Source organism: Festucalex cinctus, chromosome 20 (assembly GCF_051991245.1).
Source record: "Festucalex cinctus isolate MCC-2025b chromosome 20, RoL_Fcin_1.0, whole genome shotgun sequence".
NCBI lineage: Eukaryota > Metazoa > Chordata > Actinopteri > Syngnathiformes > Syngnathidae > Festucalex > Festucalex cinctus.
Genome location: NC_135430.1, coordinates 8,369,603 through 8,396,794, shown reverse-complemented (window position 1 = coordinate 8,396,794; position 27,192 = coordinate 8,369,603). Strand labels below are relative to the sequence as shown.

The 27,192-nt window shown below is 42.0% G+C and overlaps 2 protein-coding genes across 4 annotated transcripts in view; one reads left to right on the top strand and one right to left on the bottom strand.

The window, feature by feature from the left end:
• The first annotated feature begins 1,934 nt into the window (after positions 1-1,934).
• myom1b (myomesin 1b) lies at positions 1,935-26,582 on the top strand. The gene is given in 38 exon segments (XM_077509213.1): positions 1,935-2,617; positions 4,760-4,879; positions 4,949-5,117; positions 5,602-5,759; positions 5,856-5,948; positions 6,365-6,453; positions 6,640-6,681; positions 7,487-7,648; positions 7,718-7,879; positions 8,421-8,562; positions 8,723-8,922; positions 8,988-9,041; positions 9,131-9,255; positions 9,654-9,837; positions 9,918-10,092; positions 10,201-10,322; positions 11,538-11,963; positions 13,366-13,562; positions 13,893-14,019; positions 14,099-14,283; positions 14,349-14,463; positions 14,531-14,690; positions 14,767-14,873; positions 16,498-16,542; positions 16,618-16,708; positions 16,710-16,752; positions 16,842-16,986; positions 18,490-18,549; positions 18,639-18,706; positions 18,773-18,886; positions 20,750-20,837; positions 22,247-22,285; positions 22,377-22,482; positions 22,613-22,782; positions 22,881-22,917; positions 22,992-23,014; positions 24,313-24,368; positions 24,442-26,582. Coding segments are annotated over 38 exon segments (4,779 nt in total). The 5' UTR covers positions 1,935-2,501; the 3' UTR covers positions 24,706-26,582.
• emilin2b (elastin microfibril interfacer 2b) overlaps positions 14,116-27,192 on the bottom strand; it is a 66,075-nt gene continuing 52,998 nt past the window's right edge. The window contains exons 15-16 of one of the 3 annotated variants that reach the window (XR_013280940.1): positions 24,456-24,615; positions 14,116-14,357 (exon numbers count right to left, since the gene is read on the bottom strand). The gene's annotated coding sequence lies outside the window, so the exon portion shown is untranslated. Of the gene's footprint in view, positions 14,358-22,934; positions 23,000-24,455; positions 24,616-26,251; positions 26,545-27,192 lie in introns of those variants that run through there. The other 2 variants (XR_013280941.1, XR_013280942.1) reach the window with 2 other exon arrangements.

The following is a 27,192-nucleotide window of genomic DNA, read 5'->3' as shown; positions in this document are numbered from 1 at the left end:
GCACAGCGACGGCTAAAGTTAGGCTGCTGGGTATGTGTGCACTAAGCTAAAGTGAAAAGATAAAAAAAAAAAAAAAAAAATGCTCCCTGGGGGAGGTAACCAGCAGGCACATTCCAGCTTGACGGAAACAGCTGCACACAACAATAACGAGCCAAAATTACAACTAGATGGCAAGCAATAAGCAGTTATGCTCCCATATATCAATAACGACACCTTTAGATGATTATGAGCGGGTGGTATCCTCGTATCTTTTCAGGAGGCCCCTGTCAAGTAAATTTGTTTCTTATTTCAAGTGGGTCTCAATTAAATAAAATGAAGTTGAAAAGAAAGAAAACGTTATTTTATTCATGTAGTTTTAGTCAACAAAAACTGTCAGCGTTTTAGTCTAGTTTTAGTCAGGACAACCATTTTACCCTTGTTTATTTTTTTTTGTCAGCAGATTATATTGAACATTTTTCGGATCTAAAACTATTTCACATAAAACGTTCTCATCTTTTTGATGAAAAACAAATTGACAAACAATAACAGTGGCTACTACGGCTCCATGCTGTGAGCTATTCAGTTAGCTAGCATTAGTTAGCAGTACATTAACATTGTTGGAACGTTATAGCCGTTGGATTAATGTTATGTTATATCTATAATTTGCTTTTTTTTGTTTTTTCACCTTTCACCGTGAATCCACCTCCTGTCTGTCCCATGTGTTTGTGCTGTGTGTCTAGGGTTGCCAACTTTCTCATCCCGAAATAAGGGATAAAGGACCTCAAAGAAATCACAATTTGACTCTTTACCTACAAAAACAAAAACAAAAACAAAAAACAGGTGCAAAAAAAAAAAAAAAAGAAATGCAAAAGAGTAGCGTGACTCACCAAATTTACTTTTTCCATGTAGACTTTTCTTTCTTTTCTTTCTTACAGGTTTATCCATTCTCTCTTCCTAACCGACTGGACAACACTACACATTGTTATCATTATTTTCTAGCCACTTATGCAATATTAGCCACTACAACAAATGCACGTGACAATGCTTGTGATTGGCTGACAGGTGCCGTGCTTCGTGACATTGCCGTTTTAGCTGATCTAGGACCTGTAGAGTGCGGTTTGCTGTGTTAAGCGCTGATTGTGAAACTTGCCAGCAAACTAAATTCTCGCAGTATTTGTTCATAAATAGTACGAGAATACATCTTGTATTGCTCCCGCTGATACGTTCGCAGCCGACGTATTAAGATCGGCGTTTAGAGTGTAGGTGACGTGAAGCTGTGACAAAACCAGGAAGTGCCTCTCTCTCTCGTTGCCAATCTTACCTTGCAAGATCTCCACTTAACATCACACCCAGCGACTCATTTTATTGGCTACGAGCAACTTCCTTGTCACTTGTCAACCTACAGGAGCAGCCGTGGTCCAAAAATGGCAAAGATGGCGTTTGCTGCATTTCGTGTAAGAATTGAGAATTATTTTACGGGACTTTTGAGGTCCCGTACAGGACATAACAAGTTAGCCCAAATTACGGGGCGTCCTGGATAATTCGGGACAGTTGGCAACCCTATGTGTGTCACATGACTGTCACAGATGAGACAAGATTTTACAAAATCATTTTCGTCTTCTTTTTGTTCATGAACTAAAATGTCCACAGATTTTAGTCCAGTTTTTATCAAGTGAAGTATATAGTCGCCGAAAATGCATTCTGAATTCAGTTATTGTTTATTAATGAGGGTTTTAGTCTAGTCTAGTCTTAGTCAGGTGAAAAATGTGTGTTGACGAAATTACTTTTGTTTCATTTTTTGTTGACGAAATTAACACTACTGAAAACTGTTTTAATTTTTGATATTGCATAGAGTTGTTTTCGTTGATTGTCATTTAATGCAAAAGTAATTAATATTCAAAAATCAATTTAATGTAATTTACTAGTAAAGATAATTTTATTTTACTTTAATTCCAAAGTGAATTTATTGTAATGTAAATGTATGGTTGATGGATGATGATGATGAGCTTTAACCCCAAAACGTTGGCGTTTACCTGTTTATCAGCAATCGATTGTTTACTGGTTGACAATCTGCACTCCCTCACGTCACCCCCCGCCTGCCCGCGCTATATTTATCCCCACTCTAGCCTTAAAAGGCTGCGGCTGCCGCTGTGACAAACTGACCGGAGTGTTTGTGTGTGGGGGGGCCTGGTATTATTTTGGTTGAGTGCCCTGCAGTCTTGTCCACCTGCAGTAGCCGCTGGGCCTTCCTCGCTTTTGCTACCTGCCTCATCGTGGAATTTGACCCTTAAAAATCCAGGAAGTCACCTGCAGGCGGGGTAAGTGGCAAGTGTCCCGCGGACGCAAAAAAAAAAAAAAGGTGAGTTCCTGCTCGGGAAAGTTGCAGCATGTGACAAGTTGCCTGAATATGACTGGACTGCTAGATTAATAACAATACATGTTCGGCGTAGGCGAACATGTTGCGAGAAGCTGTCGAACGCTAACCCAGCAGAAAAAAAATCCGCAGGCACCCGCAAGCAAGCATGTCGTCCTCGGTACCGTTCTACCGCAAGCACCAGCGCAGCTACGACAGCGGCTACCGCTACCAGCCGGGTGGCAGGTACTCGGCCGGGACCAGCGGCGGCACCAGAACCAGGGGGTAAGACACAGGAGCTGACCCCCCCACTCCCCCACCGTGGTCTCCCTCTTCTTAACGCCATTTGCCGATGGACCTCCATCCTCACTTGGGATCGTCTCCATTCCCTTCCATTTAGCCCACACCTGAGCATTACTGAATGTTGACGTCCTGCATGGACTTGAAGCTCATTTGCATCATGTTATTAACGTCTTATTAACGTTATTAACTCATTTGCTTCCAAAAACGTATAAATACGTTCTATTTTAAATGTTTTAAGTGTCCCAAAGACGTATTTATACTTTTTTTTTAATGCTAGAGCATACAGAAGGCTTTGATGCAGCCTCTCAACTGCAGAGAACTGATGAAGTAATGGTAATAATTACAAAAACAGCCAGCAGATGGCAGCAGAGTATAAGAGATCAACCAGGGCCATGTTGAAAACAAGTTGTTTCCCAGCAATTCTAAGCAGATTTGTGAATAATGATGAAACTTAGCTATATTGTAATGCTAATTGCTGCAAAACGTTCCATGTCTTTATAGCAAAAGAATCATTGCTGGAGTCATAGAATCCGCATTTCTTCAAAGCCATCAAACAGCACGATTGTTGATCCGTGAAGGCTCTTTGAGTTCGCCAATCTCAAACGCAGACCCCAGCAAGTCAATTTTTGCTGTCGCAATGTGTGCTTCCACCTCCAGATTTCAATGGAAATGAGAGGAGCCGCTTCAATTAGTCAGGGAGTCATCTGCGTTCCATCTGACAATGGTGCAAAATGGGGCAAAACTTCCTATTTAATCTGCACGAGTCAAGCAAAATACCAAAAGAAAGAAAACTCTACCCAGATTGTGCTTTGCACTAGACTTGCGATGGCCACGAAAATGGGGCCCGGTATTCTGATTAATATTGTGCCGTTGAAATAACTCAACTCAACTCAAGTTTAATAAGAATGAAGAAGATTTATCCATCCATTTTCTTCAATCTCAGTGGGCCGCCATTTTGTCCTGTCGACTGAAATTGACGTCAAAGTGCCCTTGACTAGAATGGCTAGGGCCCGATACATGTAAGTTTTTCTCAAATCTTAAAAGACTGATTGCGTTTGATTGCACGTTACCTAACAAAAGCAAAGAATCTCGAAGGATGTCACCAGCCGACAGCCTAAACGGCAATCCAAGCTGCAGCAGCACGTCGGACATCTTTAAATATACTTGCTCGGAGCGTGCGAACAGCTCAAGGGGGTTTAGGTTTTGTTAGCGCCACCTGATCTGTCGCATGGGCGCCACACCAAGATGCCGGGGCGAGGAAGTCGGGGGGCGAACGATGCAGACACCAGATGCTACGTCATGCTGCTTTGGCCGATTGATGGCTGTTGGTTTTCTAACATGAACTAGAAACGATTTGATGGTCAACAATTACAATATTGGATATCCGGTTTCTGGGTGACTTTTGTGGTTATAGACACCCTGAATGCATCCCACTCACATGACGCATACTTTATGTTCTAGATGTATACAATGGATTTTAGGGCTTTTTTTTTTTTCCTCAATAGTAGATTGTTGTACCATAGGGGTTCATCCATCTGTCACTTTGTTTGGGTAATACTGTAACCTGAACTCCATAACTTTACAAGTCATACGGTTTGCAAATTAGAAATTTAAATATATTGTGCCTTTTATTTTTGAAAACATTTTTTTGTGCCGTGCGTGCCACCAATCTGCCAACCAAGTATGCGATGAGACGGGGGCTGAGGCTGCCTCACTGAGCGAGTATCACAGAGGGAGCTCCAAAGGTTATTATTTGGATTCAAGGATTATCTTTTTTTGATAAAATCTGAGGAAAAGGCAAGAGCAGCATACTGGTTTGCAACTCAAAAGATAAGAGGCGCACCTAAGACCTCGACTTGAATTTGTCAGACCCTGGTAAGCTAGCTGGGTAGCTTCACAGTTTAGCTCACAAATAATAGTGATAGACAATACGGGGATTGGAATCTGACAATACTTGTCCCACCAATTGTACAAAAACCGGGACAAAATTCAGACGAAGAAAAAAAAAGGGCAGAAAACAAAGGCTAAAAAAAACGTTCCATTGTACTTGGTGTACGAATGTAACTATACTGTAGCTCACACCTCATCCAATCACGTTCCTAAAGTGCATCCCTTATGTCTCAGTCTTGATTGGTCGTCACAACCCGGACTGGACAGGTTGCCCAAGAGAACCAAGCCCTCCTACTTGGCCGTGGACCGTGAGAACCAAATCATCGGCTACGTGGTGCCCATCTTCAGGACCAGGTATCATCTTTCGTCTTTGAGCGCTTGTTCACGTGTTGCTCACCCCCATCGCAATCCTCGCCCGTCAAGTCAAGAGTTTGCGGCGGGATATTCGGACAAGAGCAGACTGCGGGACACTGCCGCCTACATGGAGAGCCGCGATACGTTCACCAGCGGCCTGGAGATGGAGCGATCGGAGCAGATCTCCAGGAAGGAGGCCATGCGCGAGTCGGCCAAGCGGATATCCTTTAATAAAACGGTCAGTGGTAACTTTGGGCGAGAGGCGATTTCTAGCAATCGTAGGTCACATGTAGACTACCACAATTTAGAGTCTAGCATGTCAGGAGTATCCGAAGAACATGCAAACTCCACACAGGAGGGCACGATAAGAACCCTGAAGAGCAAAATGTCGAGGCAGAAGTGAGAACCGCTAGGCTAGCGTGCTAAGTGGGGATTGGTGATGATCTAGCTTACACACTAGGGAGACATTAATATCCCTGTGTGATGCAGCCATTCATTAGGCTTGGTAACGGGACCCCACTGTGCTCGTTTGTCCCAGCCAGACATGCCGGAGGGTGACAAATTCTTCAGGAGTTCCAAGGAAGCTCCATGTTTATCCCGTGGGTGCTTTTGTGTTGCGTTAGCCAAGGCCTGGCCAGATCCATCGCTATGTCAAAAATCATCTTCTTTTTAGGAAACAAACCGCATTCTGTGATCAATTCTCACCCCCTTTTTTTGTGTAGCTCCACGAGCACGAAGAGCACTTCAAGCGTATGAACGAAGACAGCCTGTTGCACGTCCCGGAGTTCATCATCAAGCCTCGCTCACACACCGTGTGGGAGAAGCAGTCCGTGAGGCTGCACTGTACCATCAGTGGCTGGCCAGACCCCCGAGTTGTCTGGTAGGAAGTCACAACAGACACACTCAACATCCCGCTGTGACATTCATCTTGAATCCAACGATATTTGAAAGTTCTTCTTCTTCTTCCTCTCGCAAGGTACAAAAATAACGTGGCCATCGACCCTCATGCCAATGCTGGCAAGTACAAAATTGAGAGCAAATACAGCGTGCACTCACTGGAGATCAACAAGTAAGTTCCGACTGGCCCAAAATGTAGCCTTTGTTGACATCTATCTGGAATGCACTTGAGCTAAATATTGAGCTGCTTGTAATCAAAAAACATACATTTGTTTCCTGCGACTTGGAACTCAATTCTACTAAACGGAAGTCGCTTTATGCTCACAAATATTCAATTGTCACAACTACTTGCAGCCTAACGAAGTGACTGACGCTGTCGTGGTCAGCCGATGGTGTCCATGACATCACCAGCTGTGTTTATTTATAGCATTGGTATTCCTGGCTGGGAGTTAGAAAGCGCCTTACAGTCACATACTCGGATTTATTTACATGTTGGTGGTGGGGAATTAAGAGGGGGGTTTAAGGGCATGACAGAATGTGTCCATCATCATCGTCCGTCACCTGATGATGTTCTCTTTTTTTCCCCAGATGTGATTTCGAGGACACGGCCCAGTATCACGTCTCGGCCATGAATGTCAAGGGGGAGGTGTCCGCCTACGCCTCGGTTGTCGTAAAACGTAAGTCACGAACAACCAGCCAAAAAGAAAAAAAAATCCCGATTCATACTGTATATCATCATCACTGTGTTGGGATGCCATTGTGATTAGTGGCCTTTAGTCCGGCACGCAGCACTCGACATATGGCAAAACACAGTATCGTGTTTCAAATGCAAAATAAACATAGTAACTGCTATCATCACACAGGGTTCAAAGGGGAAGTGGACGAGTTCCTGCCAGCACCGAGACGTATGTACAAACTCGATATGTGGCTGTATGATTTCATTTGATGTGGAAACAAAAACTGATCAATGAGTGGGATGGCACCTGCGCAATTGAATGAGATTCCGAAATCTATAGCTAATGCTATAGTCAGGAAATACGTCACGTTCACATCACTCAGCCGAGTAGCTCCGACTTTAAAAGGCATACTCACATTCATGGATTTCATCTATCGCGGGGGTGGTTTGGAACGTGACCCTTGCAATAAAAAAAAAAAAAGGATTATTGAACAAAGCATCGACAAAGAACACTTTCTCTTCTTGTGTAGCTAAAACACATAAAATGGAACTTTGTGTCAGTGCTTATGCTAACGAGACACTCCCTCTGGTCAATATACTTCATACACAGAACAGCCAACATTTAATAATACGACTGAAATGACAATGCAGTATATTTTTGTTATTTACTTGATTTTGTTGTTTCCTTGCTGCTGCTGCAGGGACTGGTGCGAAAGGTAACCGGGGCACATAGTTCTGGTGTGGCTAACATCAAGTAGCCACTATACGTGTGCATGGTCACCACCGGTATTGTTTTAACCCATCAGTAATTCCACGAGAACCAATAGATAAATAAGATAGATAAGCAGCAACTATTCTCAATCTAGCTCTCGGGTTTTAAAATTAACCAAAGCCATTGATGGTTTTGATGTGGAGACTTATCGTTGGTTTGTGGTGCCTCACTAGTTTAGTGCATGACCACACACAGTTTAGCCACCAAGTAGCTTTTAGTGTCTCTGTTCTGCTAACGTTGCGTTTCACTGATTTTCTTCTAGATGGTCCCGTGTCCGAGTATGGCATCACCTTCCAGACCCACATCGTCGACAACTTTGGCGTGTCCTTCGGCAGGGAGGGCGAGACCATGAGCCTGGGGTGCACGGTCGTCATCTACCCAGCCCTGCATCGCTACCAGCCCGAGGTGCAGTGGTATAGAGATGGTAAGTGCACCTAAGCCTGACTATTTTTTATTGGCTGTCATTTAATTTTGTAACGACTCCTCAATGCAGGTGTTCTCCTGTCCCCGTCCAAGTGGAATCACATGCATTGGAGTGGCGACAGAGCCACGCTGACCCTTACGCACCTCAACAAAGAGGACGAAGGACTCTACACTCTCCGCGTTACCACCAAGTCCGGATACAAAACCTACTCTGCCTACGTCTTTGTGAAGGGTGAGCTAAAATCTGAAATGTTACCATTATCTGGTTATTTGAGAAATGATGTTTGTGAGATACAGGTTACAGGTTGTCAATCAACCTCATCTCCATGCCTCTTCTCTGCCACAACAAGCAACATCGTTTTAGTTTCAGACCCATGGCGCGTAACAGGCACGTTCAACATTCAAAGTGTTTCAAGAATGTGCTGCTGCTTTTAAATATCGTCAGTAGAGACACAACACCATGGAAAAAGAAGCCGGTGAAGCTTATCATGGCGGACCGCCCCTTGGAAACCATCTGACATTTCCAATGTGTCCCAGGTGGCCCATGCCACTGTCACGGCCTTCTTCACTCTCACTATTCTAAGTGGGCATAGATATGGAACAGTCCGATGAGATAACCCATAATTTGAATATCAGGCTCAAGGGGAAAGAAAGGACTGCCCAGTTGTTTTCTTCTTTGGCGCAGGATTAATTAAAACCGATGTAGCCAATAGCCATTGGTTGATGATCCAATAGCAACAAGCCAAGCGAGTGACCTTTCTGCTCTCTCCAAGATGCTGACGCCGAAGTGGAAGGAGCACCGGGGGCCCCCCTGGATGTGTGCTGTCTGGATGCCAACAAGGACTACATCATTGTCTCCTGGAAGCAGCCAGCGGTTGATGGCGGCAGCTCCATCCTGGGTTATTTTGTGGACAGGTTAGAGATCAATATAATACTGATCCGAAACCTAACTCTCAACCTAGCTTTAATTCTGATAGGAACCCTCATCGTAACGCTAATTACAACCCTGATTTTAACCCAGATCACAAACCTGATCTTAACCCCAATCTTGAGGTCAACGTTTCCATACATACAGGTGTGAGGTCGGGACAACCCATTGGATCCAGTGCAATGACACGCCCATCAAGTTCGCCCGTTTCCCGGTCACCGGATTGGTCGAGGGCCGCTCCTATATCTTCCGTGTGCGTGCCGTCAACAAGAACGGCATGAGCCATCCGTCCCGGGTGTCCGAACCTGTGGCCGCCATGGACCCGGCTGATCGCGCCCGCATGAGAGGTACCATGCTTCGGGTATTCTATTAAACAGAAACTATAGACCAAATCCCTGTCACCTGTTGTCAGGTACCTCCGCTCCTTGGACCGGCCAGATTATTGTCACAGAGGAGGAACCTGCAGGTTTGTAAGATCAGAGACTTCAGAAAAGACGGATTTTTCTTATCCAGGTTAGTATGTCGATTCCTTATGACTCATGACTATTTTGGCAGAGGGTATTGTTCCTGGCAGACCTCGAGAACTGCAAGTGACAGAAGCAACCAAGAACTACTTAGTGCTCAGCTGGAAGCCACCTGGAGAGAAAGGCCTGGAAGGTGTCATGTACTATGTGGAGAAGGTAATCAAATGAATTAAGCACAAATCTAAGAGAAATCCATATTATCATCAAGTGGGTCAGTTCAGGTTGACTTTCTTCGGTATACTTTGGAATACCAAGAGGAGCCTGGGTGAGATGGAGAGCTGTATCAGTTACGTGAATAGCGTCACATCTCAGCAGTGTGAAAGTGTACCCTGCCAAAGAAGACAGGTGATACGGTACAGTTCGACGTACTGACACGCCGAGAAATACCAACAAGTTCAACTAACTTTCAAGTCTTCACCTACAAGTATCAAGTAAATTACAAGTCAAGTCCCTCACTAAATTTCAATTTGAGTCAAGTTCTTACTTATAGACAGGTTCGGTAAGGTAGGGACAAAAAAATGATGTTGTCAATGACTCCTTCATTGTCCCTTCAGTGCGTCTCAGGCACCGACAGCTGGCAAAGGGTGAACACCGAGATCCCAGTTAAGTCGCCTCGATTCGCGCTGTTTGACTTGGCCGAGGGGAAGTCCTACCGCTTCCGCGTCCGCTGCTGCAACGCCGCCGGCGTTGGCGAGCCGTCCGACCCCACTGAGGCCACCACGGTTGGCGACAAGCTCGGTCAGAAAACGCCCCGGTCGCACGCAAATCCGAAGATCCGCATTCATGGCTGTGACATGGGAGAACGTTTGAATCTGTAGACACTCCATCTGCTCCGAGCAAAGTCATCCCCACGAGGAACACGGACACATCCGTGGTGGTATCCTGGGAAGCATCCCGTGACGCCAAGGAGTTGGTGGGCTACTACATCGAGGCGAGCATCGTGGGCAGTAACGTCTGGGAGCCATGCAACAATAAACCCGTCAACGTGACCAGGTAAACCTTGACTTTTTGTGGAATTGCTTTTATTCAAGCGAAGCGTTGGGTATGTTTTATCCTTGATTATATTTAAGCAATTTCAACTCTAACAGTACATCTTTTTAGATTTATCTGCCACGGTCTGACAACGGGAGAGAAGTACGTGTTCCGGGTGAGGGCAGTGAACGCCGCAGGACTCAGTCAGTTCTCTCCGGAATCAGAGCCAGTGGAGGTGAAGGCTGCGATTGGTGAGGAAAGCCACCACTCAAATATCTTTGAAGGAATAGAATGGATGTTTTTCATATACAAGATGTGGCATCTGATCACCTGTGTTCTCTTGAGCCATCTGGCACTCCCCCACTGTTCCACTCCACCGTGGTTGCACTCAACCACCCTGTCACTTTTTATTGTCTGCTGCGCTCCACCTACATCCACCCAAACCAAACCAAGCACCAGCTCCCTGCACAGCCTGAAGCGGGTCAGGACTTGTAGACTTCCTCTAATTTGGGTCAGTGCGATCCAACTCAGCGGTAGTTACAAACCAGCCCAAGAATCACACAACCAGCATCCTTCCCTTCCCTTTCCCTCACCATTTCCCCGTCCCGGGCACGCGATGTGTTGGCAAAACACTCACCAGCATTGAAGGTACCAGCGCACGGACCACCATCACAACCAGCCAACTAACCTCGCTTTGTTTTCGCTCATTGACTTGGATAGTCGTAATCATTTGGATCAGGGGTTTTCAGGGGGAAATACAGTGAAACATAATCTCTGTAAGACCCCTTGTAAACCTCTTCAGCTTGAGTTTAAGCCTTTAACCACAACTCGGCATGTTTCTTTTCCCTTTATGAAGCACATTCATTGTCATAATGGTAAATATTGAGTACGGTAATTCCTGCCACGAATCGCGAAATACCACCCGAGTAATGTTTATAATTCTCTATAGTTTAATGTAAATATATCACAAACTATAATCCCAAAACAGTTTAATATCGTTTCAAATTTATCCTAATCTTGATAATAAATGGCTTATAGATGATTTGATACACATGGCAAGACTATTTTGTAACCAAAGTTAAATTGACTTCCTCCCAGTCAGATATACGGTACACACCTTAACTCTAAGCCAGATGCATCACTTGTGGTGATTTTCTTTCTCCGCATATAGCATGTGGTGGAGGCTAGGTTCCTCCTAATAAAAATATGAACAGGTGAATTTGTGAATACGAGTGAAACGCAAAAATGTGGGGGATTACCGTAGTGTGTTTGTCTGCATGATTTCATCATATCCTCACGTGGATGTCACTTGTTGGCCATCTTGTCTTCATTGTCCCTCCCAGTCAGATGAAGACATCTTTTAGTCTCCAACTGGATTTATTGTTTTTTTTTTAATTTTAATTGCAAGTGTATTTTTGTGCTTGTGTTTAAAAACAGCTTCTCTTGATTCTCTCTAACTCCCGTAGGGGGCGGCATCCCTCATGGTGTGTTGCCGGAGACGGGGCCGGGGGGTAACCAGGGCCAACTAACCACGCACAGGCCACACTGGACGGACACGCATGACACTGTCCAGATCCCCGCTGACACAAAAAGCAAAGCTCAGGCTGACCCCGAGCTCCCCCAGCGGGGGCCCGGGGCAGCGGCGGTGGCTAACTCCGGCCCCTCGGATAGCAAAAACCAAGGGTCCGAGAGGGGCGACTGGCCCTCTGAGCCACCGCCAAGCTCGCTTTGTGAAGCACGTACTGACGTAGCAGCAGATTTAGGCTCACATTGCGCTGAGGGGCTGGCTGAAAAGACAGCCGAGGGGCCCCCCGGGGCCAAGCGGGCACGCGAGTTGTCAGTAGATGCTTCTGCTAACCGGGAGGCGGCGAGGCCAGACGCACGGGCTGAAGGTGAGCACCGGATGAGGATGGGAAGTAAAAAAAACAATCCTCACCATACTATTCAATTTACCCCCACTGAGTACTTAAGTACAAGTACAGATAGTTCTGTAAAAAAGACTGATTCAACTCTCGTAAAAATTAAATGTCACCAGAACATTAATATTCAAAGTGCACATACCTGAAAAATGTACAGTACTTCAGCTTCTATTTCACATGACTGCAAATGGCCAGTAGGTGGTGCTCCTGTGGCGTATCCAGACAGGTAAGTCACTGCAAAAGCCACCTGAAGGATTCTAACTCCCAAGCAGCCACGCTTAGACAAAGTGTCGACTTTTCACAGCCTTCGCACTCGGGGTGGCGCGCTGTCCTGTTGCCCCGAAAACCCTTATTAGGCACATCCCACTCCCCCACCATGTCAGATTATCACACACTTCTAGTAACCACCTGCAGTCTCTATTAGATGTAATCTGACATTAACTAACAGCATCAAAGCCCCCGTCTTTAAAAGGTTCAATTGGTTAGATGGTACTTAATTTAGCATGTAGCCTAAAGATTGGAAGCCATACCTTTGTCTCAAACTAATTAATTTAAAAGATGTTTACTGGTAAATGTACTACCAAATGTACTTATTAGGTATTAGTATTAGTATTAGTATTACCATTATAACATACATCTTGGAAATGAAAACCATTCACTAAATTTGTCCAAAAGACTGAAACACTTTTTAGCTTAACGGCTAATTAGCTTCAATAAATGGCAGGAAATAAGTGATACAAGCTGACCTACTTTAGCATAGCATATAACAGCATAGCATAGAAAGAGACCGGGAAATGGATTTAGCCTGACTCAGTCTGAAACCAAACTGTTTAAAAGCTATTTTAACATTTACTGGTAAGCGCGGCTTTAAAAATATTATTAGCTACAACCTTTAGCACAGTAAGTGCAACAGGTAATAGTAATTGTGGTGCTAAATTAGTAATTAGCTACTACTATTAGCAACACGAAACAAAAGAACAGGAAAGTCGGAATTCTACATGACAGCTCTATTAGCTTAGCCTAGCATTTGACAGCAGTGCTATGCCACTGTCTGAAGTCATATAAAAGTTTACTAGTTATGCGGTGCTAAAATATAGGTATGACCTACTCCAGTTTTTATCATTAGCTGCAACTATTGTACAGTTCATTTGTTTAAAAAAAAACACACACCAAAGAAGTAATTTACATTTCATCTATCCTAGCTTATCCTAGGTTAGCATGTCTCATTGTGCAAGTTATTCTCTTTCTAAAGGGTTGTTTACCAATATTGAATCTTTACTCAAGGACGGAAAACTTTAGCTTCATTAGCATAAAGACTGAATAACAACAGGCAATTGTTGGCGTGGCTGATTTGAGTTTGTGTGTGTCACTGCAGCGTCACCCGCGCCACCGTACGGCATCAGCGTGCTGGAGTGCGTACGTGACTCCATGGTGCTAGCGTGGAAGCAACCGAGCTTCATTGGAGGGGCCGACATCACCGGATATTTCGTGGACTACCGTGAGGTCGTGGACGGCGTGGCGGGAAAGTGGCACGAGGCCAACATCAGGGCTGTCAGCGAGCGTGCCTACAGGGTGAGTCGCAAAACCGACTTTTGTGGAACTTTTGTGTTGGCAGAAAAGTTAACAAGGCATGTCGGTATGGTCAATAGGGGTTAGAACGTCTGGCGCGCAGTGTTGAGGTTCTGGTTTCGAATCTCAGTTTCGGCTTTCCTCCGCAGAGTTTGCGTGTTTTCCCCAAAATTTGTGTGGATTTACGGCTTTAGTGAAAACTCTAAATTGTTTGTCAGTGTGGCTGGCGACCAGTCCAGAGTGTACCCCAAAGTCAGTTGGGATAGGCTGCAACTCCCGCAACTTTTATGAGGATAAATGCTCTAGAAGATGGACGTTATTTTGTGTGGTCAGGTGACCGACCTGAAGGAGAACAGGAAGTACCAGTTCCAGGTCCGGGCGGCCAACATCGCAGGCGTCGGCATCCCGTCGCTACCCAGCGACACGTTTCTGTGCGAGGAGTGGACCATTGCCGTTCCAGGTGCGAGGATCTGGCACGTTATCCATGCAAAGCAAACAAAACATTTTTCTGCATTTGTTTACCTTTTTTTTTTGCACAGGACCTCCTCACGATCTCCAGCTGCGAGAGGTGCGAGGCGACTCCATGGTGTTGCTGTGGAAAGCGCCGGTGTACCAGGGGCGTGATCCTGTCAACGGCTTCTACGTGGACATGAAGGAGGCCGAAGCTCCGGAGGAAGCCTGGCGAGGACTCAACACCAAAGCCACGCAGGATACTTTCTTCAAGGTGGATGTCTATCGGAGAGACGATCGCGATGAACCGATACGATGAAACCGTTGCTCTTCTCGCAGGTGAAGAATCTGAAAGAGCAAGAGTCGTACGTATTCCGCGTTCGAGCTCAGAATCAAGCCGGCGTGGGGAAAAGCTCGGATATCTCGGAACCGGTCCAAGCCGTCACCAAGCCAGGTAGGAAAACTAAGGCGACGATTGGTCGGTGGCATGACCTTCACGACCACCTCGCGTCCTTTCGCAGGCACCAAGGAGATCGCAGTGGACGTGGACGACGACGGCGTCATCTCTCTCAACTTCGAATGCGCCGGCATGACCCCCGACTCCAAATTCGTGTGGTCCAAGAACTACGAGGACATGGACGAGCCGTCGTCACGCTTGACCGTGGAGACCAAAGGGAACAAGTGAGATTTTTGGCCGAATGGGCTCACTAAAGAATGGTCGCTCACACCGAGGATGATTCTGATATTTTCCGTTCAGGTCCAAAGTCACGTTCAACTCTCCCGGTGAGGAAGACATCGGTATTTATTCGTGTCTGGTCACCCATACTGACGGAGCTTCGTCCAGCTACACCATCTCACCTGAAGGTATGAAGGTGGTAGCAAGACTTTTTTTCTGATAATATTCACACTTGTCACTCGTAACTTTACACGTTTATTTTTTATTGTAATATACGATTTTAGTAGCCTAGCAATTTTTGGGGGGTTCGTATTTTTAAATCACAGCCTTTTTTTTTCGTGAGCTACAACTTTATGCAATGTTTGTTTTCACAAAATTTTGACTATTTTCTCGTTATTTACGATTTCATTCTCGTGACTTTATGACATACTCATAACGTTGTATGACTATTTTCTTTGAAAAGGAACTTTTTTCTTCTATTTTACGACTATTTTCTCGCAATATTTTAGACTTTTTTTCATTTATACTTGTACTGTAGTATTACCAATTCCTTCAACATTATGACAAGTTTCGTGTCATATTGAGATTTTTTTGTTGGCATCAACTTTATCTTCATAATAATATGACGCTCTTCCTGTAACGTTAGGATTGTTTTCTCATTATTTTACTTAATTCTCATGAAATTGCAACCATTATTACTTTTTGAATGTAAAATTACAGCTTTTCTTGTAACATCGCTACTTTTATTTATGCAACATTCTGACATTACTCTCGTTTCTTATGTGTAACCTGACCTTTTTTTTCTTCATAATTTCAGAATTTTATCTGAAAAATCCAGAATTTTATTTATTGAATTTAATTGTAATAAATTTGTAATAAATTTGTAATTAATTTGTAATTAATTTGCAATTTGTAATTTGTAAACTTTTACTGCCACTCATTATAAAAAACTTTAATATGACACGGCTTTGATCATTCGCATCATCCTTGAAAAAGTTCTATTTCATCAGATTTCATCAGATGTCATCATGCTTCATTGTAATTTCATACACCGGCAGTCCTTGAAAAGAGATACAATGCTGCCATCTGCTGGCCATAGTTAGTGAGTGTTTTTGATTCCACAACCTATTGACCAGGCAGCGTTGCACTTAGATGTTGCACTGCCCATTGATTAAAAAAAACAAAACAAAAAAAACAACAACAACAAAAAAACGTAGTTGACGTCATTTAACGTTTATGGCGGCATAGATCGTGATTTTACGAATCGTTATTAAACGTTTTTGGCGGTCAAAGTGTTAAAGCTTTATTCTTGGATTGTTCTCATAACATTGCGGCTTTTTTGGGGACATAATTTAAGACTTTATTCTTATAACACTGTGCCGTTATTTTTGGAACTAGTCTGACTTGATGGGGAAAAGTTGATATTAAATATTAAATTGTGCAAATACTGTTAGTCATGTGGAATCAGACGATATATACCCCGGAAGGTGTGATTTTTTTTTTAAGCTAGTTGAAATTTGAACAATGTAAATTGGAAATATTAGGTGGGAGTACGTGGCAAAAAAAGTGTGGAGAATAAAAATCACAATAACATATGTGGGAATGCTGAAGCATTCCCACATATGTTATTGTGTGTGTGATTTTGCCTTTTCTTTCCGTAAATTTCAAAAATTGGATTGTTTTAGCTGCTCTACCAAGCAATGAAGATGTCAAGAACGGTTTCAATCACCCCCAATATTGAACACATTTGACGTATCTGCTGTGTTTTCGTACAAACTCAAATGACGGCTTTTAATATGTGGCTTGTGACAGAGTTGAAGAGGCTGCTGGAGATCAGCCACGATCACAAGTTCCCCAGTGAGTACCCACAATGCAATGTTTCCCAGTAGAAGCCCCAAAAGTGAAATCTGTCCTCACTTCGCCCTCGCTTAGCTATTCCCCTCAAGTCCGATTTGGCCGTGGAGATGCTGGAGAAGGGCCGAGTTCGCTTCTGGCTGCAGGCCGAGAAGATGTCGCCCAACGCCAGTGGACTACGTGTTCAACGACAACGCGGTGGCCCAGGGCGAGGTCGGCCGCCGGCTCAACGCGGGAGGGCGAATCCTTCTCCCTCGTTTGCGCGTCTCTTTTCAATGCGTCGCTCGCGTTTTTGTTGTCAGAAATACAAGATGAACTTAGACAAGAACACGGGCGTGGTCGAGATGGTGATGGAGTCGCTTATGCCCGAGGACGAAGGCACCTTCACCTTCCAGATGCAGGACGGGAAAGCCACCAACCAGTCCAGCTTGGTACTCATAGGAGACGGTAAGGGGATCAACTCAAATTAATTTTTGGTGTATTAGAAGTGCACAGATCGTAAAATGCGACGTCGCGGTTGCACAAATTAAATACTGTACGGCAGTGGTGTCCAAACTACGGCCCGGGGGCCATTTGCGGCCCGCCGTCCATTTTTCAGTGGCCCGCGACATGTGCTAAAAATGGCATTTGACTCAGTTCAAATAAAATAAACATAACAAAAATGTTTGGAGATGGCCCAAGTAAGAAGGGAGGGTATCGAAAAACAGGTGCTATTAAAGGGATACTTCACTTATTATTACCATTATAGCAATAAAAAGTTAATATTTTGTCTATAATTAATTTGATACTTTCATTATTTTTCACGTACAATTAGTACCTTTAAAAACACATTTTGCAACTTGTTGTCGACTGAAAATGGCATCACAAGGGCTCAGGTAAGCAATCACAGCTCAGCTTGTGACTGTCACATGACCAAACCTAGAAAACAGGTGCGCTGTGATTGGTTACCTGAACCCTTGTGATGTCATTTTCAGTCGACAGCAAGTTGCAAAATGTCTTTTTAAAGGTACTAATTGTACATGAAAAATAATGAAAATATAAAATTTATTATAGGCAAAATATTAATGTTTGACTGCCAAAAATGGCTAAATAAGTAAAGTATCCCTTTATTTTAGATAGGGTTATTTTAGTTAGCTAAAACTAATGAAAAAACTAAAACTAAAATTCAAATAACAATATTGTTACCGAAATAAAATAAAAATGAAAATGCTTTCTAAAAAAACTAAAACTGAAACTACATTTTATGTTTACAAAACTAACTAAAACTAACCAAGATTACAGCAAACATGTCCTTCATTTTAGTCTTTGGTAATTAATTCAATACACAAGCCTTTGAGGATGATTTTAAATGTGATTTTTAGTAGATTAATTTTGATATAAACCGGAATAATGATGTTTGAAAGTATGTCACACAGAAGTGACGTCATCTAGCAGCAGCCAATAGAAAAGCAACTTCAGATGACGTTGCTCCCACTGTATTTTTTAAATATTTAAGTCATATACTTTTTTTTAAAAAAAGAAAAGAAAAACTAATACTAATACAGAAACTAACAAACTAAACTGAAACTAAGCATTTTTTTTTTTTTAAAGAGAACCACTCTGAAAACTAATAAAAATCTAAAATGAAAAATTCCAAAACTATAATAACCCTACTGCCATATTATAAATAAATTGGTTTATATACTGTAGCATTTTTCTAAATATGCAAAAGCACAAATTAATTATTTGTACAATTTTTAGGATGAAACACAATTTCTCTTCATAACGTTATGTGGCCCTTGCTGATTTTCTGTATGTGGCCCTCAAATGAAAAAGTTTGGACAACCCTGCTGTACGGTAAAAGATACACAATTAATGTCCAGCCTAGCTGTCGCCATCTTGTCACTTCGTGTTTCGTCCACTAGGGGACAGAAAAGCATGCAGACGCAACTTGTGCTTTTGCTTTTTCAGTGTTCAAAGAGCTGCAGAAGGAATCCGAGTTCCAGAGGAAAGAATGGTTCCGAAAGCAAGGTTAATTTTCATTTACATACGGAAATCTCCATCTTAGGTTCCCATTTCCACTGTTTTCATTTTTTTGCCCACCATTTTGTGTGCTCCAGGTCCTCACTTCATTGAGTATTTGGGCTACGAGGTCACTCCAGAATGTTGTGTGGTGCTCAAGTGCAAGGTGACACTGGATTTATTTTAACATGAGCCTTGTATTTTTAAAATTTACAATTGTTTTGCAATCAAGGTGGGAAACATCAAGAAGGAGACTTCGGCGCTGTGGTACAAGGATGGACGGGAGATCAAGGCGGACCAAAATCTGAGCTTCACCGAGGGCGTCCTCAAATTGGAAATAGCTCAGGTAAGAAGCGGACTTCCGAGTTCTCATAACCAGTCAACAATCAAGGTAAGGGTTCGCTAATTGATTTTTTTCTTTAGATATGTAAAAACAAATAATGGAAATATATTTAAATACTGTAATGTAGACCACTATTTTTATTTTTATTAAAAAAAGTATTTTTTATTTCAATTTTGTAAATGAAATATGACGGTTTAGAAAAGTTACACTATATATTGCTAGATTATATTTTTGTTTATTTGTATTTTCAAAATGTCTAAACAACATATACGACAAATAATCATTTATTTAGTTTTTCAAATGTCAATGTGGCTACTGCACAAAGCCAGCTGAGATAGGCTCCAGCATCCCCCACGACCCTTGTGAGGAATAAGCGGTCAAGGAAATGGATGTTTGGATGGAAATGTCAATGAATAATTAAAAAATAAAATTGTATTCTACTGTAAATTTTAGAATTATGCTTGGGGAATAATATTGTAAAAGGTACTGAAGTAGAAAAAAATATTGTAGTATTGAAATGTTCAATTTAACGGAGCTATAAATTAGGGATGTACTGATAAGCACAATATCGTGATATCGTGATATTAAAACTGCAACACTATCGTCGTCATCATGCTCACAATACTTAAATGCAACACGTCTGTTAAAAAAAAGTCAGGTTGATTTGCATTTGTGCAGTTCTATCACCCTCTGTTGGCTAGTTTTTTTTAGTGCAATTTAATTTTCATTAAGGATGTTTTGGCCCTTCTATGTTTAAAATCTACACTGATTGTCAGATGAAGGGGAACGTAATATGCCTGTGAAGCGAGTTAATATGTGGAGGAACTCAATGTGTGCGTGCATTAACAACATAACATTATAATAACATAATAACATAATAATAACATAATAAAAGTAATGATAATAATAATAATAATAATAAAACATAATAATAATAATAACATTTCTGTTATGTACAAAAGCACAATATTGTGCTTTTTTTTTTTTTTTTTACAATATTGTGATCTTTTTTAAATATTGCCAACCTACCCACAATATCGTGATAATTATCGTATCGTGAGCTTCACATCGTGATAATATTGTATTGTGACGTTTGGATATTGTTACATCCCTACTATAAATGTAATATTTACCTAACAATGTGTATAACAACCATCCATTGCAAATCATCATTTAAATGTGTCATATTTTCCAATAAGTCATTAAAAGAAATCAATTATCATGGACATGATTTGTGCTTTGTCTGTCTGTCTCTCTCTCTCTCCCCTCCTTGATGCCTCACGCTCGCTCGCCCCATCGCACGCCGCTGTCATAATGCCACTGCTCATAAAGTTGCTGTCACATTATTTTTCCCACTGCAGCCCGACCCGCCCTCCGACTCTGCGGACGTCCATATCGGCAGAACGCTTAAAGTTGGCATCGCTTGCTGTTTTTTTTTTTTTTTTTGCATGTTTGCTTGCTTATTATTTATAACGATTAGCTTCAGCCAGAACATGGAACTCAAAGTATACACAACTCATATGAAATGACATTTAAGTGGATTTGATTAAGAAGCAAGGGTGCACGCAAGCGTGAAAATACGAAAACAAAAATGCAGAATAAAAATTGTCGCAAAAAAAACAAACTAGGAAATGAGGAGGTAGGAATAATAGCAACATAAGATGATTGCATTTTTGCTCATATTTATTTTCAGTTAATCCATGTTTGCTTGCTTGCTTGTTTTTTGTTTTGTTTTTTTGCTGCCATTTTCACCCATACGTTTTTCACGCAGCACCCTTCACAACGCTTCAGTTTTTTTTTTTTTTTTATGACATTGCAGAGTTTCTGTGGTATTATACCCACAATGCATTGCCCTTTTCTCAACAGATTTCCAAGAAGGACGCCGGCGTGTACGAGATGGTCCTGAAGGACGAGCGAGGAAAAGACACGTCTACGTTAGATCTGACTGACAAATGTATGCTAAAACTGCTGTAGCATTTCTTGCACAATAATCAACATGAATTCAAGTTATCTAATAAGCTAATAGATGTTACCCGTTTAAAACAACAAATTAACTCATAAGCTACTACTGTACACATTAGGCTACCTGTCTTAAATGAGCAATAAGCTAATAATACACGTTACCTGACTGAAGCTAGTAATAAGCTACCACATGCTACCTCCCTGAAGTTAGCAATAAGCTAATACTTGGCTAACATTAGCAATAATTTAGTAAGCTAATAGACACTAACCTGGGTGAAGATTGAATTTGAAATATCGTACGTTTATAATTTAGCAATAAGCTAATACTTGTCCAACATTAGCAATAATTTAGTACGCTAATAGACGCTGACCTGGGTGAAGATTGAATTTGAAATATGCTACGTTTATAAGTTTAGCAATAAGCTAATACTTGTCTAACATTAACAGTAATTTAGGAAGCTAATAGACGCTAACCTGGGTGAAGATTGAATGTGAAATATAGTATGTTTATAAGTATTAGCAATAAGCTAATACTTGTCCAACATGAGCAACAATTTAGTAAGCTAATAGACACTGACCTGGGTGAAGGTTGAATTTGAAATATTGTACGTATACAAGTTTAGTAATAAGCTAATACTTGACTAATATTAGCAATAATTTAGTAAGCTAATAGATGCTAACCTGGGTGAAGATTGGATTTGATATATTGTACGTTTATAAATTCTAAACTTTGAAAGTCGATTAGCGTATTGAAGCTAGCCATAAGGTAATAGACATTAGCTTGCCGAAGCTAATAATAAGTAGGGATGTAACAATATCCAAACATTACTATATGAAGGTCACGATACGATAATTATAACGATATTTTGGGCAGGTTGGTGATCCAAAAAAGGTCACTATTGTAAAAAAAAAACAAAAGTAAAGAAAAATTAGCTCATACTTAAAAAAAATAAAAATCAATATTGTGCTTTTGTACATTACAGCAATTCATATAAACAACCTACAATATCTAAAAAGACTAAATATTGAGGCAATTACTTGCTTAATGTACGCACACATTGAGTTCCTCCACGTATTGACTCGGTCCACGAGCATATTACCGTGTTCGCCTTCATCTGACCATTAGTGTGGTTTTTAAACATAGAAGGGCCAAAACATGCCTTGTGAAAATTAAACTGCACTAAAAAAAATAGCCACCAGAGGGTGCTAGAACAGCACAAATGGAAATCAACCTGACTTTTCTTAACAGATGTGCTGCTTTTAATATCGTGACGTGACGACGATATGTTGTGGCAGTTTTAATATCGCGATATCACAATATTGCCGTTAACGTTACATCCCTAATAATAAGCTAATACTACACTATACTAATATTACCTGATCAAATGTGTTCTCGTGCAGGCTTCAAAGACCTGATGAACGAAGTCTTCAACTACATCGGTGAGATGAAAAGCTGCCCCATTTTGTTTCGTCTCCGGTGACATTTCGTCACTTCAAATGAACCGTTGCAATTTTTGTCATCTTTTTCCAGCTAACTCGTCCACGCCGTTGAAGATCACCAGCACGGATCAAGGCATTCGCCTCTACACTTTTGTCAGCTATTACAACGACCTGCTGCCGGTCACGTGGCATTACAAGTGAGTTGGCCCAACAACACTTTCAAGCGATAACGAGGCACCATTCCAATAGCTGAACACATAAATACGCCGCAGATTTGGTGGCAAAAGACTCGTTTATTACTTTCGGGCCTCTCTCCCCGCCTACCAGGGACTCGGCCATCGCCTTCTCGGACCGCCTGAAGAGCGGCGTGGTGGGCGACCAGTTGTGGCTGCAGATCAGCGAGCCCACCGAGAAGGACACGGGCAAGTACGCCATCGAGTTCAACATCAACGACGGCAGGGGCGGCCTGAGGAGGACCGTGGAGCTGACGGGTCAAGGTTTGCTTTGGCTTCCTGTTTTTTGGGGTTTTTTTTTGGAGGGGTGAGTGACGTTCGTTGTTCCTCCTCTCACCACCGTCCGCTTCCCTCTTTTGCAGCGTATGAGGACGCTTTGGCCGAGTTCAAAAGACTCAAGTGAGTAAGATTGGAATGTTTTGTGGTCTTGCACTTCCACAATCCTTTCTCATTTGATTTCATCTCTTCTTTAGAGCGGCTGCTATTGCAGAAAAAAGTAAGCATTCATCCTATCATCCATTCATTCAAACATTACTTCCATATTGTCATGCATTCACCCGTGCATTCATCCATTCACTTGCTTTCATCCATTCATTCATCTGTCACGAGTGTACATTCTTCCATCTCACTATCATTCATCCATCCACTCATTCACTCATGCATGCATCATCCATTCATCCACTCAGCCATTGTATCCTCAAAACCATTCAAAATTTATCCATCCACTCACATTACATTCATTCATTCATCCATCCATTGACTCATCCATCTCGCAACTGTGCATCCATCATTTGCTCATCACGCATGCATTCATTTATTCATCCACTCATCCATTGTCTCCTAATTCATTCAACATTAATCATCCACTCATCATCACACATCCCTTCATTCATTCACTCAATCACTCATCCATCCATTGACTCATCCATCTCATCTGTGCATCCATTATTCGCTCATCATGCATTCATTCATTCAACATTTCTCCTCATTCATTCGACATTTATCCATATTCATTCATTCATCCCTCACAACTGTACATTCTTCCATTTCACTATCATTCATCGATCCACTCACTCGTTCATTCATGCATCCTCCATTCATCCATCGTATCCTCATCCATTCAACACTTAACCTTCCACTCATTGCATACCTATTCATTCATTCATCCATTGACTCATCCATCTCATGTCTGTGCATTCATCATTCGCTCAGCATGCATGCATTCATTCATCCACTCATCCATTATCTCTTCATTCATTCATTCATCCAATGACTCATCTATCTCGTATCTGTACATCCATCATTCACTCAACAGGCGTGCATTCATTCATCCACACATTCATCATCTCTTCATTCATTCATTCATTCATCTATCCACCAGGGATCTAATCATTCATTCATCTATCCAATCATCATTCTCGTATCTGTTCATCCATCATTCATGACGATGCATCCATCCATTTGTTCACACTGAAGAAATCATTAATCCGCTCATTCCTTATTAATATTTCAATCATTGATTCAGCATGTGTCCATTCATTTATCCATCCACCCTATTCAGGGATTATTCATTCTTTCATTCATGAGTCATCCACTCATCCATGAGTTATTTGTTCATCCACACCGCTACTCATGCATCATTTATCAGTTCATTCATTCATCAATTCCTCCACCACTCATTTATCAACACATCACTCAACCATTCATCCATTCACTCATATATCCACCCATTAGTCATCAATCATCCATTTTGCACGTTCGCCCACTTGACTGCGTTACTTTGCGTGTGATCAGACCGCGCCCGAGTGGCAGGAGGCCTTCCGGACGTGGTCACCATCCAGGAGGGCAAGGTGAGAACTGCGCTAACCCTCAACCGCATCAAACTGCACTCACATTGAGCTAAACCCCCCCGCCCACCGGCAGGCGCTCCAACTGACCTGCAACATCTCGGGCGAGCCGCTGCCGCAGGTGACGTGGCTGAAGAACGAGAAGGAGCTGACATCGGACGAGCACTGCATCCTGCGCTTCGAGTCGGGCAAGTTCGCCAGCTTCACCATCACGGCGGTCAGCACGGCCGACACGGGCAAGTACAGCATCCTGGTCAAGAACAAGTACGGCACCGAGAGCGCCGAGTTCACCGTAAGTGTCTTCATCCCCGAGGAGGTGACCGGTGGACGCAAAAAATGAGCGCACCCGGAACTGGAATTAAGAAACAAAAAAAACAGCCACGAAAAGGCTTTTGTGTTGATGTTCAGGGCCCGACCGATATGCAATTTTTGAGGCCGAGGCTTATTCCGATATATGGCAGAATACGATTCGGATAATCGGGCAATTAACTCATTCAAGCCCAAAAATGTGTAAAAATGTTTTTGATACTTTGTCATTCACTCCCAAAAACGTGTTTACATTTTTTTTTTTTTTTATGCAAGAGCATATAGATGCAGCTTCTGACATGAAGAGGTGGCTTAAAGCAATGGTAGTTATTAAAAACACAGCCAGCAGGTGGTAGCAGAGTATAAGAGATCAGCCAGGGCCATGTTGCAACAAGCTCTGTTTGTCAGTGTTTTCACCAGGAATGTGAATATTGATTAAACGTAGCTATATTCTAATGCTAATGGCTGCAAAATGGAAACAGATATAAAGATACTTCTTTTTGTAGGTTCCATGTTTTTGTAGTAATAGAACACAATGTTCTGTGGGCCTTGCAAAATCTGTCAAAAGGGGGTTTCTTCAATGAAAATGGCTGGGAGTCAATAATTTAAGAAAATGAATAAAATAACTTCATTGTTTTGGTCTCAACACTTTCAACAATAAAAATATGAACTACAGGCAGAATACTTCGTTCTACAATTACATAATTTTTGTTGAACTTTGCAAAGACAAATCGGCAAAAATCAGCTAATTTTTTTGCTGATTATTTGGGGTGGGGGAATGTCACAGTATCACAATTTCTAATGTCATGTGTTCATGTGTTAAAAAAAAAAAATCAGCAAAAATTGACATTAAAAAATCGGCAGATTTTTGCCCATTTTAAAAGTTCAAATTAAGCCAATGAAATAAGACGAATCGGTTGGGCCCTTCTGATGTTTTTTTTGTGTTGAAATTGGTGCTGAATGTAGACCAGGTCAAAGGTCATGTGGTTGTTATAAGCGTTAGTAAGACAATGACGACGTACTGCTTTCAAATGTTACAATTTCGACGAGAACGTCCCACTGTTTGTTTGTCAAAGCAAGCCCGACTAATTGTTGTGTTGTTGTATTGATTTGTACACTAGCGCGAAGCAGCGGCGCTCGTGCTAGCGACTGCATTTAGACATGCTTGACCCCTTTTCTGCAAACGAGTCGAAACTTGCTGCTCACTTAATACGTCGCAATTTGGAGAGATTCAAAAGAGAAACGTTACATTAGTTCGCTTCCATTTGTTCAGTCGCTACGTTAAGCCGGTTAATGTTAGCGACGTCGGCTAACATTAGCCCAGAGCCAACAACATCGAGTCATATGTCATATTAAAGCCCATATTAAGGGCTTTACAAATATGTATTTATTTTGTCGATATTTATTTATATAAAGCTGAAAAAAAACATGAAATCAAACAAAACAAAATCAGCTGATATTCACCAAAAATACGAGCACAAGACTGACGACGTTTGTGGCAAGATGGCGTCAAACGTCATCACATGATCACCAGATTGTTGTGTTGTGCTTCACTTGCACAATGTTGTGCTCATCGTCGACTTTCCACTGTGTGCCCGTCCAATGTGAAGATCACCGATCACCATGGCGATGGTTCCCGCCCACCTTCACCCTCACTGTTACAACCTTTTCGTTGTTTGGCGACGACCACACTCACGATAATAATAATCATAATAAAAAGCATGTACTTTCCCCCTCAACCTCATCTGTGTGATGTCTCACTTTCTTTTTTTTCTTTTTTTTTTAAATTGAACACCTTGTCACCATGCACGCCCTTCACTCCCAACTCCTGATTCCTGTAGACTCGGACCCGTCTCCAGCATGGACACCAACCCTAATCAGAATATTTGCTTGTGATGTCACAAACAAACAAAAAACAAAACAAAACAAAACAAAACAAAACAAAACAAAACAAAACAAAACAAAACAAAAAAAAAAAAAAACCAGAAGCAAGTATCTTGTAGTATGACTTAGTAGGGATATAACGATCTCCAAACATCACTTTACGCATTTTTAACAGATGTGCTGCTTTTAATATCGTGACATGACCACGACGATATATTGTGGCAGTTTTAATATCGCGATATCACGATATTGCCGTTATCGTTACATCCCTACTACTTAGTCAGGAAATCAATGGGAGTAGGTTGCAAATTAGCTCGCAGACCTCCTGTTCAATTTCTGACTTGAGACTTTTTCATGCATCCAGTTACGATTTTGTATCAATCGGTAATAATGATATTGGGGGTTAGTTGTCCCCTCCCCTCTCCCCTCAAATTAACTTTCAGGGCCCGGTTTTAATGGAATTTTGCGAAAAAAGTGGCTTTTAAATCGGCCCTGGCATTTTGACTTAGGCCCGATTCCTGACCACCCTTAGCTACCCACTGATGTTTATTGGCTCAGTTTACTTTCTATATTGTAAATGGGTTAATGGCCTCTCAATTGTGGGCCAGTCTAATTGGGGTAAAATGGAGGGAAATAA